General features: G+C 44.3%; 1 protein-coding gene across 1 annotated transcript in view; it reads right to left on the bottom strand.

Moving 5' to 3' along the window:
- TCERG1L (transcription elongation regulator 1 like) overlaps positions 1 to 17,540 on the bottom strand; it is a 324,890-nt gene that overhangs the window by 210,700 nt on the left and 96,650 nt on the right. Inside the window, exon 4 of the mRNA XM_044299170.1 lies at positions 1,204 to 1,382. Coding sequence (XP_044155105.1) covers positions 1,204 to 1,382 — 179 coding nt within the window. The remainder of the gene's footprint in view (positions 1 to 1,203; positions 1,383 to 17,540) is intronic.

The raw sequence follows: 17,540 nt of genomic DNA, 5'->3' as shown, positions 1-17,540 counted from the left end.
CTGTGACAGATTCCCTCCTGACAATCTGCGATAACATCGTCCCCTGTAAAGGGACCTTAACAGATCAAGTCCATCACACACTGTATTGCACTCATTAAAAGTTACACTGATAACTGTACTATAATGACATGAGCCTCTGTGTGTCCATCACATGACCAGGGCATGTTTTATTCCTGGAGGTAACCACCAAAGGTTCCTATTAAATTACTGCAAGCAGAGGCAATGAAAACTATGCAATATTTATACAGAAATTATATAGGAAAATGTCTCATTTTTCAATATACAAAGAAGAAACCATAGCATCTCTTTAAGTCCTATGAAAGTAATGTTCCTACAAGAAAAACATTAAAGGGTTTATTCGGCTAAATGATGACCTATCCTCAAGATAGTATTCAAATTAAAGCAGATGGCAGCATCTCCAGTCCAGCAAGGTTTATTCACAAGTGGTGCATGAGACAGTACAAATGGTCCAAAGACAGCAACGTTTCGGCTACATGGTAGCCTTTTTCAAGCTTGGTGGTGACCCCTAAAGATCTTGGACCTTGGATAGGCTGATGCATTCCTAAAGTCCAATGTGAAGGTACTGTTGTGCTGCTCTATATGATATATTGTTTTTTCTATCCTCAAGATAGATCAGCATTATCACATCGGCAGGGGTCTTAGTCCTGGCACACCCGCTCATCAGTTGTTTAAGGGAGCCACTAGGCTCACTGGAGCTGTGGTGCACTCTGCAAGCTTCTGGCAGATTTCCAAGCACAGCGCCCAACATCGTATAGAGGCTGTGCTCAGCTCCATTGACTTGAATGAGGTTGAGCTGCAACTAGGCCACGGAGCGCCTGGCCTCTTCTAACAGATGATCTGGTCATCAATAATAATTCCAGTTTTTTCAGGACTGGTATATTGATCACCTATCCTCAGGATAGGTCATCAATCTGATCACTTGGGGTTTGACACTCGGCACCCCTGCCAATTAGCTGTTTGAAAAGAACTCCTTACATCTAACCAAGCACAGTGCCATACATTGTATAGTGGCTGTGCTTTGTATTGCAGCTTGGCACTGGGCTGGTGTTGCCCTATTCACTTGAATAGTAGAGCTGCACCTAGGCCAAGTGGCCGGTAGAGGTAACATCACTGGCCTAGGAGGAGACATCAAATTGCATGTCCAAGTTGCTTCACAGTATAGAGTATATTGGAAAATCATACCTAAAAGTGGCATTTTGATTGGAGATATTGTCAACATATGATGGGGTGGTGCTAAAGCTGTAGACATCCCTTGTGAAGACTCTGATTCAATCCCCATCAGCGCTGTAGGAGGCATGGTCATGGCGCCAACAATGGCAATAGACTGGTTGTCACAGGCTGGCTTAATTCCATTCTGGAAACTGCCTGTAAAGATAATAGACCCCACAGTGAACAGAATGCGTAAACTAGGACAAAACACTGTAAGTCATAATATAAATTAAAATTACTGGTATTATAAAAAAAAAAAAATGATTTATTGTAAAAAGTGTTAATGCGTTTATTTCCTGCCCCAGTTGGTCACCTGAAGGCACCCCTGCCCATAGACAGCCAGCATAGGATGTAAGATGGAGGCAATCATGTGGCCGCTTCCTCGTCTTTCCCTTGCCACATTTATTTCTGCACAGGTACTGCACAGTTGCGGAATGTGCCATTGTGCAAGTGCAGATATACAGGCAGCAATACTTGTGCAGCATCTGCGCATGCGCTGAGCGCATCCAGCTAGGGTGTGTTCACATTGCAGTTGAGACATATTCCCCACTAAAATCCACATGAAATCCACGTGTATCCAGCTTCCCATTGATTTTAATGGGAATCTGTCCTATATCTCATACATTATCAATGCTAAATATTTCCCATTCATGGGACCTTTCAGTACCGAGCTGGCACAAGGGATAGGTGCATGAACATTTCAATATAACATAAACTTAAAAAGTAGCCAACCTCATCATAGCTGCCCTTGTCCTTGTCCCCTTTGTACACACATACTTACCTTTCTTTTCTTTAAAGGGGCTGTGCCATTATTAAATGTTATTTTAACATAATGTTCGGCATAAAAGACAAATCATTTTTTGTAATTTACTTTCTGTCACAAAAAAGCTCCATTTGTGAAATATTATCTTAATCTTATGGCTTCTCCTGGTATTTAAGCTGTATAGTGTGGTGGTCGCACATGCTCAGTTCCATCCTTCAACTGCCACCAGCCATTTGTACTGTTAGGAGTTGTGACCTTTATTGTCAGAAAGAAACTGACATGTTTTGTATCTTTTTTTGCAACAGTCATGGTATAACACCTTTAAAGGGGTTATCCAACCCGTTTAATGCCTCCTCTAATGCCCAGGTCCCTCACACAGGTTGTACTTACCTTTCTCCCAGGCATCCGATGCCCAGATGGCCACCGCTGCATGTCCCTATCGCACAGATCAAAACATCCAGTGATGGGGCAGCCAATAGTAGGCTGTGATGAGTCGAGCCTCCCTATCGTCACCCGCCATGCTAGGGAGGCTCATTACCATTGCAGCCTGCTATTGGCTAGCTGCCAGATGTCTTGATGGCGAGATGGCGAGATGCAGCTGTGGCTGTGCGGTCATCAGAAGCGACGCGGGTGCAAAGAATCAAGGTAAGTACAACCTGTGTGGGGGGCCCGGGCATTAGAGGGGGCATTATAGGCGTTGGATAACCCCTTTAACTTCAGGTACTTGATTTTTCTAGTCACATTACTCCAGTTCTCAGTCATGCATGTATGTACCACCATACAATGCTCAAATAATACCAACATACAGTAACCAAATTACAGCTCCATCCATATATAATAACAGTGCTGTACAAAGTCTAAATAATACTGCCATAAAAAAAAATATATATATATTCCTTGTGGTGCCCCCAGTAAACCGCGATTACTGCTGTTTCCTATGAGGCTGCACAGGTCGCACATCCCTAAGGCCAATCCTGCAAACAAGATAGATACATAATATATTGTTCTTATAGTCCAGAGTGGAGCTAGACTTTCAATGAATGAAATCTGCTACATATGTACACGTTCCCTTTAAATGACATTTATCCTGAATATTGTTTATATTTCCACGTCTTCCCAGGAGATAAAGCCATATTGGAATGGTAGAAAATGTAGAATGCTTTCTGTTATGAAGTTAAGTGGAGCAGATCTTCAAATGTACCAAGATAAATTGACAATTGCAGTAGGTTCATTGCGACAGTTTAAATGAGCTAGTCATTGCAAGTCTTGGCAGCGATCAGTGAGAGCGAGCATATGGATTTAGTAAAGAGAACTCAGATTTGTTATAGCACGCAGAGGGAAGAATTACCATATAAAATAGCGCTGTAATCTATGTCGCCGGAACATATGTGCAGCTATATGAGTGAATGACACCCTGTCTGGTCCTGGAAAGCTTATATAATGTGAGCCACAGGATGAAAATACTGCTAGAAAGGCAGTTGGAATCGCTCAGAGTGTAATGTAGGTCAATGACAGCATGGTCATTTACCAGAACTTCCCTTCTCTATATCGTAAAAAGACCTATTAAGCCTACGCGCAAAAAAAAAAAACGTTTATCCATAAAATACGTTAAAATTTAGTTTTTTTTTATTCTACAATAACTCTGCAAATATCAGTAAAACCCAAATTTTAGTTTTTGCATTTTCATTTTTTTCCTCTGTCTTTCAAGACCCATCCACTTTTTTATATTTTCCGCTCACAAAGTCTTTCAACGGCTTATTTTTTGTGGGACAATTTAATTTTTTTTATGGCACCATTTAATATACTCTATCTTGCATTGAAAAACAGGGAAAAAAAATTATGCCAGTGAAATAAATAAAAAAAAATGCATTTCTACCACGTTTTTTGAGATTTGTTTTTATGGTGTTTTTATAAGCAAAAAATTACATGATGAGCTTATTCTGCAGTTCAGTAATTATTTCATTTGACTACTTTTAAAAATATTTATCAAACCCTTAAAAAAAATGTTTTACTTTGCATCCTCAGGTTTGGACGCCCAGAGCTGTGTGATAAAACTTTTTTGATCATTTTTTATTCATTTATTTTTGAATGGTAATGTGATTTGTACATGTTATGTTCCGATAGTTTGTACCATAGACTGCAATAGAATACGCATCCACACAGGGGTGTAGCTAAAGGCTCATGGGCCCTGGGCAAGAGTTCAGCTTGGGCCCCTCTTTCCTCAGTACTTTGTGGCCAGTGGCAGGGAGGCACATAGCTTTCAGGCTGCCAGAGAAAAAAGTTTAAACAGGACCTACCCCCTTCCCCTCCTACCATGCCAAATTTTTGACCTAACACCTTCCCTCCATCCAGAGGTGTAACTTGACCAGCATGAACTTTCTATAAAACTAGTGTCTTCTTATGTGGCACAAGGGTCTTTGGGCCCCCTCAGGCTCCTGGGCCCGGTAGCGACTGCTACCTCTGCACCTATAGCTACGCCGCTTCTGCCACAGCTAGGCTTTTCTTCACATTGGACAAAATTTCAGGTTACTGTCCTAGTTCCATATTTACACACACTGGCCAAGACAAAGTGGCTTTTTTGTGTCCCTTCTGGCACTGGCACCCAGGGCACACGCCCCAGTTGCTCCCCCCTAGTTATAACCTTGTGGTCAGGCTTCAAAACAAGTCATAAAATATAAATATGTCCTCCTCATGAATATCATATATCATAAGCTAGGTGTCCAGTGTGTTCTATCAGCACTGCTAGGAGCAAAACGGCAGAACACTTTCTTGTGCCCTTTTGGATACTAGTATTATGCTGCCCTTACATACAGTAGGATATTAAAGAGGTATTCCAGTTATATTGTTATTCCCTAGCCACAGGCTAGGGGATAACTATTAGACCGATGGATGTCCTACAACTGGGACCCACACCAAACAAAAGAACGGGGTCCTCATATCCTGCAGCCCCCTGAAATGAAAAGAGCAACTAGTCGAGAATGTGAGTCTATGAGAGTTCTGGAGTACAGCACTCAGCTATGTTCAGAATAACCATATAAATGAATAGAGCTGTCGCACGAATGCCGACACGTTCATTTCAGGGGGGTGCAAGGGGTATGAGCCCTGTTATTGTGATTTGTGAGGATCCCCCCTGATTTAATAGTTATCCTGTGGATAGGGGATAATTTTATTTAACTGGAATTCCCCAATGAATACACTTTGAAAGCTACTCGCGATAGTTCAGAACCTGTATCAAAAGGGTTATCTCATGATTAGTGTAAAAATGAGACATCATATAGTACATGACAATTTCTTTCTAACAAAGCTAGGACCAGGCCTGTACCTCACATGGATCCAGAGATCTCCTCATTCACTGCTCCAATGGTTCTTCTACATTTATTTTAAGCTAGCGCTTATTGTGAATGTCCTTTCTCGGCGGTCATGTCCTTTCTGCTGTAGCTCTCTCCCTGTAGTTGTCACAGCTTCTAACAGTAGATCCAGCTGCATCAGTTGAAGGATGAAACTGCACATGTGTGACCACCTCAGCAATGTTACTGAGGTGGATACAGAAATAAGGAGAGGAACGAACAGCAGGTGGTGCCATAAAGAAACATTTTAATAAATGCAATTACAAATGCATTCAGATCACCGTGCTGGTAAGAAAAATGTAGAACAATTTTTTTATATTTTTTTTTTATAGGAGAACAGCACTTTTAATGTCCCATTTAAATATATTACTGTATTAGGGGGTCTAGAATGGATTGGTGAATTAGGTGCAGAATTACTAATCCATGCAAGGAGCCACGGGAGGTCCTAGATACCCTCTCCCTGAACATATGAAGTACACTGAATTCTCCTTCATCTTTCGCACTACTTCCTAATATTGACTACTCTCCATATTTGACCTTTTGCCATTATCTGCATGCCATCCCTCTTTACTGCTAGTCCTTTACAAGATAAAGTATCATTTGCTGCCAATTTTTGTAACCTTTGACTTTCTCTCTCTTCCACCAAATGTGTTTCTATTATATAGATGATGACTAGATGATACACTGCTTCCTTTCATTGTGGAATTCACTAGTGATCCTCTACAATAAATCTATTTTATTCATAATTACCAACCAAGCAACATGACTGCCACAGAAGTGTTTAAAATGTAACAGCTGTTTATTTATTTTTATTTTTTTGCTAATGTGTAGGGACAGTGACAGCGAACATTTTTGTAATGTACTTTATTTAGGGAAAACGTTTATTTGTGGTAAAAAACTGGGGCTTGAAATTTCCCTTAGCAGTGTTCTCTCAAATATGCATTGCTAAGGGCCATCCGTCTTCTATTAGCATAGGGAGAGATGGGCTGTGCTGGGAGCTGCGGGCCTCTGCCTGCCCTGCTCCCTCACAGCCTGGCGGGCACAGGGTCCTTATGTGTTACATATACCTGAGAAGGGGGGAAAAAGGGAATTGGGCGCTGCTAGGAGCAACTTGGAAGTGTTTTCTGCAGTTGGGGGGAGTCCTTACAATCCATGTCCATCTGTGTGAGAAACAAACAGGGGACAATAAAAAAGAAAATGGGCCAACACACCCTCAACCGTCAAGTCCAGTCCATGTTGTGGCTCCCATTAGTCTATAATTTTTCCTTTTCCAGGATGCAGTAAAGGGGCTCCTTATAGGAGATTTCTGAAGTCCTCTTCGCTGCTTGAGCTACTAAAGGACATAAGAGGGCACTCCTGCCTCTTGTAAGCCAGACTTGCTGCACTTGCAGTGCTCCATTGATCTCTAGTGGAAGACCTTGGCAGTGATCGGGTGGTCATGCTGGCTATGGCAGCAGCCACATTTTTCTGCAAGTTGCTGGAACCTCCTCCGGGGCAGGGGGACTCAGGATCCCCGGCTGTAAAGGCTGTGGCCAAAGAATCTCCAACGGTGGTGATGGCGATCGAGGCCTTCTTGCTGCAGCCGTGGCCATCTTCCATCGCAGCTGATAATTGACCATCGTCGGGTTATAGGAAAAGGCGGTGGTCGTCTGGTATCGTAGCTGGAAAGTTGGTGGCGGTGATAAACCTGGGATCAGTAGGTCCAGCTGGGGCTGTGTCTTTTCTTTAAAACGGAGGACTACCTCTGCCGTCTCTTGGAGGCAGCGCATGCGGCCTGCAGCTGCTGGATCCTTCTGCCAGCTCTCAGCGACTGGCATAGGGACAAGGGGTTTGGTCAATAGGGTGAACCCAGTGGCAAAGGGTCCATTGAGAGAGTTTATGGGGGTATATTCAATGTGGTCCCCCATGTTGAGACTATGGCAAGCCTGGGGCAGATAGGTGCGCTTTACTGACCTGCAGCCCACAAATAGCTTCTCACTGTTCTTGTCATCTGCCAGTAATCCACTTTCGATGGAGAACCACAGGACGGTCCCTCAATGTCACTCCAATTGCGGATCTACCGGCCTTGGGTGGTCCAGGACCTGGATTACCCAGTCCTCGATCGCCCTCTTATAATCCCACATCGTCTGAGCGTGGGCCGTCACCTCCGGCGGGACCAGTTAGATTTTGTTGGATGGACAGGCAGTCCTTCCTGGGCGGTGGAGTGGACACTTCAGCCACCTCCACCGCACCATCCGGCATGGCAGACAACTCAGTTTCTCTTGCTGGGTTCTGCTGCACTTGGAAAAGACTCACTTCTTTTAGGGTGGCTTGCACTTCAGGCTCATCGCCTCAGACCATCTCTCCCCAGCTAAGAGGACGAGCCATGTTGCTTTCCTCTGGCTGGATCACACAAACTGGTAAGGGGGGTGGATTCTTAGGTTCGGAGTCTTCACTCTCTACACTTGCACTGGGCAGATTCCTGGTGGAAAGGGCTGCCTCTTTCCACTCTTGCGCTGGGTGTTTCCCTGTTTTCCCGCTCTTGAGGTACAAGAAGAATATACGCCGTCACTGGCAAAGATGGAGGATTAACCCCTCGGTAGCTGACGCAGGACAATCTTGCGCCTGTCGTTCCGCAAGAAACATAGTAAAGTCATTTTTAGGGGCTTCTCTGACAATTCTATAGGCCTTATAGTATAAAGGCACATACGTAAATCCTGTTTGTGATGCCAATATTGCAACGGATGCCTCCCCTCAGGGCCCTCTATATATCGCGTCCCAGGCATAGGAAATGCCAAGTGGTATGTTGCGGCCTAAATGTCTCTTATTGTATGTAACGGTGCTCCTACCTGGATACCGCTAGACCACAGGCTTTGGCTCCGAAGCAATAAATAGGGGGGATAATTGAGGGATTTGAAGAAATAACTTAAGTCCAGACCTTGATATGAAGTTCAACAGCAGCTTTACTTGCATAAACGTTTCTCCAAACAGTTTTCAGGCTTTGTCTTGGTTCCAGCAGGCTTTAGCATAAACTGGCAGGCAAACTCAACTTTGCTATATCTCTGTTTCTCTCTGACTGTATAACTCAGCTACTTCTGTATGCTGCGCATCTTCTCTGTAGTCTGACTCTAGGTTGTGCCAGGGAAATTTCCTCCTGAGGCTTTAAGCTTTAGCCTCCATGGCCAGCAGTGTTTAAAGTTCTCTGGCTGGCGTGGGCACGTCCAGCAGAGACGTGCCCCTGCTCACCCTCCCCCTAGCTGTGGGTAAACTAGACTGCAACTAACAGGTCCCCACCCTTCCTGCAGAAAGTAGGGCCTGTCCACTTCTCTCCAGAGGGGGGTGTTGTAGAAATATTAATAGTTGTAATCTGCTCTCCAATATCTTTGTGTAAGGAAATGTAAGCCCCCTTCTCCTCAGCCGCAGTCAGAGCCAGACCCAGGTGTTACCATATTGAATTCTGATCAACTCCTCTTCTCCCAGCCAAGTCTGTCTCTTTTATTTACTCACAAAAGGTGTAAAAAGGGGCCTGGCCCAAGACAAGGATACAGGAAGTGATGACATACAGGAAGTGATGACATAGGAAGACAAGACACCATCATTTAGAATAACCTAGCCAGCTAACAAACACATGTATACTATAACCTACCATTACCACTGGAGCTAATTTTATCCAGCCTTGCTCAGTGATCAATGCCAGATAAAATTACTATGATCCTCATGCATGTTTATTTACAGGACAACACCATTATCTCCAGCGGCTGATCAGGCGCACTAGAAACAACAAACGCACGTTCCTTTCATATATTGTTCTCTTAACAAATGCATCCACGCCAAGCCAATAAATCTGCGTCTTGCGCGGGGGCCCTAGCCGGCGTCCACACATCAGCCAACAAAACACTGCTCTGTTGAACACATCAGTCTCCTCCGGCCCACAGCCCAGTGCTTAGCACATGGACCATTCGCCGACGGACACCTCTGCGCCCAGTAGCTGTGACAGGACATACACGGGAAGATATCCACTCCAATGGTTTACCCTAACACTGAGAGACATGATAACAATACACAATACATTAAATACACATCCTAATAAAATTTCCACAACGGGTTAGAATGGAATGGAGAGTTCCATTCTAAGTACAGCTCTGCCGTGTTTGCTACCTCCTGCTGGTGAACCAGGCACATAACATGAACATAACAGTTGCAAACAGATTAGGAATGCACAGTGTATAGATGACACTGTGTTAGCCCATTAAAAACAGTAGCAGGGTGCAGGAGTGGCAACACTACTCTAGGGTGTTACAATTTCTCCCCAGACAAAATGACCCATTATAAATAATGAAAGGTATTTGAGAATATATATTTATAATAAAGTAATATTTAAGTATTTGCATTTTCCTAATTCCCGGAGAACCCCTTCAAGTAAGCAATGATTCTAAATAAATATAAAAAATCTACCTGATTGGCTATTTACAGTATGTTTTAAAAAAAGGACTTCTTAATGAATTTAGAATATAAATTAATTATGCAATACTTATATTACTTAACATTATTTAAGCCAGTTATACTCGGTAGACGCGTTACTTTTGTACCAACTCTGACTCCTCTCAATACTGACTCCGTCTCTGACTCTACGACTCTGGTCCACAGAATGCCAGCCATGCTATGTTTCCATACATGGGTGCAATTTGGGAGGAAGACTTTGCATTTAACATTGGAGTGGTGAGCTGCCTTTTTCTTCTATGTCTGGCTCCAGAGCCCTGGTTTACAGACCCCAGACAAGAACACCAATGTTTACAGACCCCCCGACCAGTCACACTGTGACTCCTCATTTTTGACACCAGGCTAAACCCCAAACTATCTCTTTACAGACTTCAGAACAGACATTCATTTACTCTCCCCATTGTATTCCAAAATTGGAGATAAGCGCACGGGATTTCGGACAAGATCTTCAAGCAAGATGGAGGCTGGCGGCCCATTGTGAGCAAATGGAGGAGATAAGTTTGAATTTTTTAGTTTTTTATACTAGGCGAATATAAATTCAGATTAAATTTGATTCGCTCATGTCTATCCACAATGTTAGGCCTCTTTCACACTTGCGTTGTCCGGATCCGGCGTGTACTCCACTTGCCGGAGGTACACGCCGGATCCAGAAAAAACGCAAGTGTACAGAAAGCATTTGAAAACGGATCCATCTTCAAAATGCTTTCAGTGTTACTATGGTACCCAGGACGCTATTAAAGTCCTGGTTGCCATAGTAGGAGCGGGGAGCGGTATACTTACAGTCCGTGCGGCTCCTGGGGCGCTCCAGAGTGACGTCAGAGTGCCCCATGCGCATGGATGACGTGCCATGTGATCACGTGATCCATGCGCCTGGGGCGCCCTGACGTCACTCTGGAGCTCCCCGGGAGCCGCACGGACGGTAAGTATGCTGCTCCCACGCTCCCCACTACACTTTACCTTGGCTGCCAGGACTTTAGCGTCCCGGCAGCCATGGTAACCATTGAGAAAAAGCTAAACGTCGTATCCGGCAATGCGCCGAAACGACGTTTAGCTTAAGGCCGGATCCGGATCAATGCCTTTCAATGGGCATTAATTCCGGATCCGGCCTTGCAGCAAGTGTTCAGGATTTTTGGCCGGAGCAAAAAGCGCAGCATGCTGCGGTATTTTCTCTGGCCCAAAAAACGTTCCGTTCCGGAACTGAAGACATCCTGATGCATCCTGAACAGATGTCACTCCATTCAGAATGCATTAGGATAATACTGATCAGGATTCTTCCGGCATAGAGCACCGACGACGGAACTCTACTGTATGCCAGAAGACAAGAACGCAAGTGTGAAAGAGCCCTTATGTGTAATTTTGTATCACATTGTGGACAAGTTGCATTTAGAGATGGCCTTGCGGTTCGCCCCGGCGGTTGTTTTGTGGCTAACTTTGCTCGTTTGCGGTTCGCCGAACAGGCAAACTTATTGCGATGTCCGCCGGCGCCATATTCTTTGCATTGTGCAGAACTTTGACCCATGACACATTCATTAGGTGGGAGAGGGCAGCCATTTGAAACATTTCAGCACATGGACATACCCCCTACCTTATAAATAAACACAATCTGGCAGCCATTTTACATTTTTTTTTTGCAGTTTAGGGAGAGGTTGCTGTGTGAAGCAGGGACAGACTGTTAGGGACACCAAACGCTCGCTAATAGGGCCACAAAAGTCCTTATAAAGTATATTATAGTGCATTTGTACTGTGCAGCAGTTGTGTGCGGTTCTCCAGAGATACCGCAGCTAGATAGAGAATCGCTATTCGAATAAGTAATTGCAACAGGTGTGATATACCTGTTGCCACCAAAAAAATAACTTATTGAGGGGTGTGATATAACTATAATATACCTTCTAACATAGAAAGTATATTATAGTGCATTTGTATTGTGCAGCAGTTGTGTGCGGTTCTGCTGAGATACCGCAGCTAGATAGAGGGACAAACGCTATTGGAATAAGTAATTGCAACAGGTGTGATATACCTGTTGCCCCCCCCAAAAAATGATTAAGGGGTGCGATATACCTGCTTCCACAAAATATTGATTGAGGGGTGTGATACACCAGCTTCCACAAAATATAGATTGAGGCCTGCAATACACCAGCTTCCACCAAATATTAATTAAGGGGTTTGATTTACCAGCTTCCAGCAAATACTCATTATTGGGTTCTATATACCTGTTTCCACAAAATACAGATACAGGGTATTGATATACCGGCTTCCACCAAATATTGATTGAGGCCTGCGATACACCAGCTTCCATCAAATATTGATTAAGGGGTTTGATTTAATGGCTTCCAACAAATACTCATTATTGGGTTCTATATACCTGTTTCCACAAAATACTGATACAGGGTATTGATATACCAGCTTCCACCAAATATTGATTAAGGGGTTTGATTTACCAGTCTCCAGCAAATACTCATTATTGGGTTCTATATACCCGTTTCCACTAAATACTGATAGAGTGTATTTATATACCGGCTTCCACCAAACATTAATTGTGGCCTGCGATACACCAGCGTCCACAAAATATTGATTATGGGGTTTGATTTAATGGCTTCCAACAAATACTCATTATTGGGTTCTATATACCTGTTTCCACAAAATACTGATACAGGGTATTGATATACCAGCTTCCACCAAATATTGATTAAGGGGTTTGATTTACCAGTCTCCAGCAAATACTCATTATTGGGTTCTATATACCCGTTTCCACTAAATACTGATAGAGTGTATTTATATACCGGCTTCCACCAAACATTAATTGTGGCCTGCGATACACCAGCGTCCACAAAATATTGATTATGGGGTTTGATTTACCAGATTCCAGCAAATACTCATCATTGGGTTCTATATACCTGTTTCCACAAAATACTAATAGAGGGGATTGATATACCGGCTTCCACAAAATATTGATTGAGGCCTGCGATATACCTGCTTCCACAAATGCTACTCTTCTATAGGGACTTTGTCGCAGGGTAATTTTGAAAATGACAGGCAGAGGAAGAGACAGGCCATTCCGCAGGGGTGGTAGGGGTAGGGCAGGTGCACCAGGCCGAAGCCTAAGTGGGAAGTTGGAAAAGGTGCATGCAATTACGTCAAAGGACGCACCAGAATTGGTTAAGTGGCTCACTCAGCCTTCCATTTCTGCACCCTCCTCATCCTCTGTATTAGCACCCTCCTCATTCTCTGCTGTGTGCACCCCAAAGACACCACCACCACCACCATAGCCCCTCCACTAGAGTCAGAGGAATTATTTTCCCATCCATTACCATACCTTACCAATGCGCAGCCATTATTGGCATTGGATGAGGAAGAGGAGGTAGCTACAGCCACCACCCAGTGGTCTGACAACAGTACCTAGATCAGCCCAAGGAGGGTGGTCTCGCTGTTGCTGTCTACTCCGAGATCTCTAATGTCAGTGGTGGTGAAGGTGACGATGATGACTGTGGCAATGGACGTCAAGTGGGTGCCCACAAGAGAGGAGGAGGAGGGGAGTAGAGAGGGAGAGATGGAGCAGCAGATAGGGAGGAGAAGCAGGCAGAACTCACAGTGCAAAAAGCAGACTGCAAGTGTATCTGGAGTGAGCCATCCACCATGCACATGGCTTTTTTTAACAGTGTCAGCTGCTGACAATTGTGTAAGCATCTGCAGCCTGTGCTGTCAACGCATAAGTCGCGGTAAGCCCAACACTCACCTAGGAACGACTGCCTTAAGAAGGTACCTGGCCTCCCTTCACCGAGCCCAGTGGGAGCAACACCATCAGAACCCACAAAGCCACACTCTCGGCACTCCACATCCTGCCTCTTCTAATTCTCCTCTCTAGCTTTCATCTGTCAAAAGGCAGGCTTCTGTGTCCAAATGTTCAAACATAAAAAGTTGATGACGCCGGATAACCCTCTTGTCCAACGCCTGACAGCCGGCTTGTCGGAACTGCTAGCCCGCCAACTACTGCCATATAAACTGGTGGACTCGGAGGCCTTTAGAAAATTTGTGGCCATTGGCAAACCTCAATGAAAGGTCCCCGGAAGGAAATATTTCTCACAGCACGGCATCCCAGAGCTATATGGCCATGTTCAGCAGCAAGTGAATGTATCTCTGGCACACAGTGTCGGTGCCAAGATACATCTGACCACAGACACGTAGGTCTAGCAAACACAGGCAGGGAAGGTACATAATTTTTACTGCCCACTGGGTGAACCTTCTGACAGCTGTCAAGCATGTAACCCGTGGCACCCAAGTGGGTTTGGTGTTACCGCCACGGATTGCATGCAGGCCTGCCTCTTCTTCTCCTACTCCATCCTCTGTCTCATCCGCTGACTCCTCCTTTTCTACTGCTACCACCTCTTCAGCTGAACCCCCCAAGCTCTCCAAAACCTATTCGACGTGCCAGGTGAGACGTTGCCATGCTGTGCTGTTGTGCCTGGAAGCCAAGAGCCACACCGGTCCTGCACTCCTTTCAGCTGTGCGGTCACAGGCCGATCAGTGGCTAACCCCGCTCAATTTGACAGTTGGTAAAGTGGTGTGCGACAAAGGGGCCAATCTGCTGAGCGTGCTGAAACAGGGCAAAATGACACACGTGCCATGCATGGCACACGTCCTGAATTTAGTCGTGCAGCGATTCGTCGCCAAATACCCCGGGTCCAGGATATCTTGCGGCAGGCCAGGAAAATCTCTGGCCATTTTAGAAAAAATATGAGTCCTGGAAGACCTCAGAGTGTCATAGCCAAATTCTCAGGCCAATTGGATCACTTTCGATTCAGATAGAATCAATTAAGACAAAAGTCTAATCAGTAGACTGATTCAGCTGAATCAAATCCAAATCTCTAGTGGTGAATATCACAATATGTAGCTTCAGTAGTGATTAGAGGTACGCAAGTTTGCACTTACATTTTCAGTATCGGCTCAATATTTTGCTCATCTCTAGTAGTCAAAAAGCCACTGTTGTCGAGTCCAGGATATCTTGCGGCAGGCCAGGAAAATCTCTGGCCATTTTAGAAGATCTTACACGGCCATGGTTCGCCTTGCTGACGTTCAGCGGCGACACCACTTGCCCGTCAGATGTCTGTTTTGTGACTGCTCGACACGCTGGAACTCCACCTTGTATATGCTTGATAGGCTGCTCCAGCAGAAACGTGCAGTTTACGATTACCTGTACGAACTCTGCGGCAGGACAGGTTCCGGGGAGATTGTTTTTTTTTCACTGCGCCAGTGGCTGCTCATGGGCAATGAATTCAGACTTCTGTGGCCATCTGATGAGATCACCAAACTGGTCAGTCGCAGCCAGGGGGCCATCAGTGACATCATACCTTACACCTTCTTTCTGGAGCGTGCATTGCGTCATGTCATTGATCAAGCCGTCGAGGAGCAGGAAGATGATTAAGTCACAATGCTGAATGAATTCCCAGGGGGGCTACTCCATCTGAGACAGCAGGAGTCTGAAGAGGATTAAGAGGAGGATGGTGCCTGGGGGGAGGAGGAGGAGGAGCAAGAAGAGCTGGCTTTAAACTTTTCTGGGAATCCCTGGTGTTGTCCGTGGCTGGCGGGAGGAGACCGAGGTTGACATTCTCCTGGGCAATAAGCAGGAGCCAGGCCGCTCCACCGATTTCAATTTAGTGCAAATGGGGGCCTTCATGCTCCAGTGTTTGAAGAGAGACCCCCATATAAAAAGCATAAAGGGCAAGGACCAGTACTGGGTGGCAACGTATGTTACCAGCATCACAGAGGGCTGTCAGGCCTTGCTGCGAGAGATGCTGCATTCTGCTGTTGCGGGCTCTGGCAGAGGAATTTCCACCCACAGAGAAACAGTTGCGGGTACCAATCCTACAGCGCGTGCAAGAAGAGGGCGGTTTGAAGATGTGTTGGTCACTTTGAATATGAGATCATTCTCCAGCCACATAATCACTTGTTCTTTTCTGTACGTTGAATGAATAATTTTCGGGGCCTGTACTTTACTGGCCTGAAGTAAAATTGTTATCCAATGACCATCTAATATAACTCCAGCCACATAATCACTTGATGTTTTCTGTCCGGTGAATGCATAATAGTTTGGGGCTTGTACTCCACTGGCCTGCATTAAAATTGATATCCAATGACCGTCTAATATACTTCCAGACACATAATCACTTCATCTTTTCTGTACGGTGAATGCATAATTTTTGGGGCCTGTAATCTAACTGGCCAACAGGTAAAATTGTTATATGGTGACCTTCTAATGTACCTCCAGCCACATAATCACTTGTTCTTTTCTGTACGTTGAATGAATAATTTTTGGGGCCTGTACTCCACTGGCCTGAAGTAAAATTGTTATCCAATGACCGCCTAATATACCTCCAGCCACATAATCACTTGATGTTTTCTGTCCGGTGAATGAGTAATTTTTGGGGCCTGTAGTTCACTGGCCTTCAGTAAAATTGATATCCATTGACTGTCTAATATACCTCCAGCCACATAATCACTTGATCTTTTCTGTACGGTGACCGCCTAATGTACTTCCAGCCACATTATCAATTGTTCTTTTCTGTACTGTGAATAAATAATTTTTGGGGCCTGTAGTCCACTGGCCTGCAGTAAAATTGATGTCAATTGACCATCTAATATACCTCCAGCCAAATAATCACTTGATGTTTTCTGTCCGGTGAATGCCTAATGTTTGGGGCCTGTACTACCGTGGTCTAAAATAAAAAAACTCTAGGCTCCAGCAGGGCACATTTTTGACAGTTTCCCTTTAAGATGCATAAAAATGGCCCCTGATTAAAATACATATTTTTCGTGGGGATTTTTGCCATTGGTCCCCCTCTGGTATGTCACTGTCCATGTTGTGGGACGATTTGTGCACTTCTAGTATGTATTTGGTGGCTGCAAATATGACCTAAAGGTTTTTCAGCTTCGTCTGCTATTAAAGTGAATGGGGCCCGCCGCAAACTTGTGGTTCGCGAACATTTGATCTTGTTTGCGAATTGTTCAGGCCGATGTTCGTCAATCGCTAGTTGCATTGTTACAAACTTTCTATAGACCTAAAATGCATTCTTTTTATTTCTCTGGTACATACTGTTAGCCTCTCATCCTACAAGGTCGCACTACTGCTGACAGTAGAGGCAAGCTCAGGCGGTTAATACATACAGATACAATGTGTTTGTTCTTCTTCAGAAATAACATTATCAGTTTAATGGTTTAATGGACAGATCTTTAGCGAATTACATTAGTAAAAAGCAGTGGCTTAATGATATAATGGATATGACCCCTTCTAATAATATCTGTTGAGTGCAGACTTTTGTACATTAGGCTACTCTGCAGCTTACTGGAAGTGTTTTAAATCAAATTAGACTCATCTTTTCAATGCCTTTTTACATCATTCCATAACTGCATTTATAATTAAGTGATGAACTTGTCTAAAATATTATGGTAAATGTGCATTTTTTTTCTTGTTCTTATGTATGTTTCTTGCATTCTACTACTAGGGTTCATGGACATGGCCATACTATAGTTCTGTTTAAGCTCTTGGTACAAAGCTGTAATAGAGCACCTGTATGAGTCTTTGGAACACCCCTTGTACCCCTGTATACTGTACTTCAGATTGGGGTACATATTTTTATCTTAGGCAATATTATGGACATATTCTCCTCTTGAAGCATAGTTTCTAGAGAAAATATCCCATAATAAGATACTATATGGCGGAAGACAAA

The sequence above is a fragment of the Bufo gargarizans genome, chromosome 6 (assembly GCF_014858855.1).
Source record: "Bufo gargarizans isolate SCDJY-AF-19 chromosome 6, ASM1485885v1, whole genome shotgun sequence".
NCBI classification, from domain to species: domain Eukaryota; kingdom Metazoa; phylum Chordata; class Amphibia; order Anura; family Bufonidae; genus Bufo; species Bufo gargarizans.
This window is presented reverse-complemented; position numbering and strand designations above follow the sequence as displayed.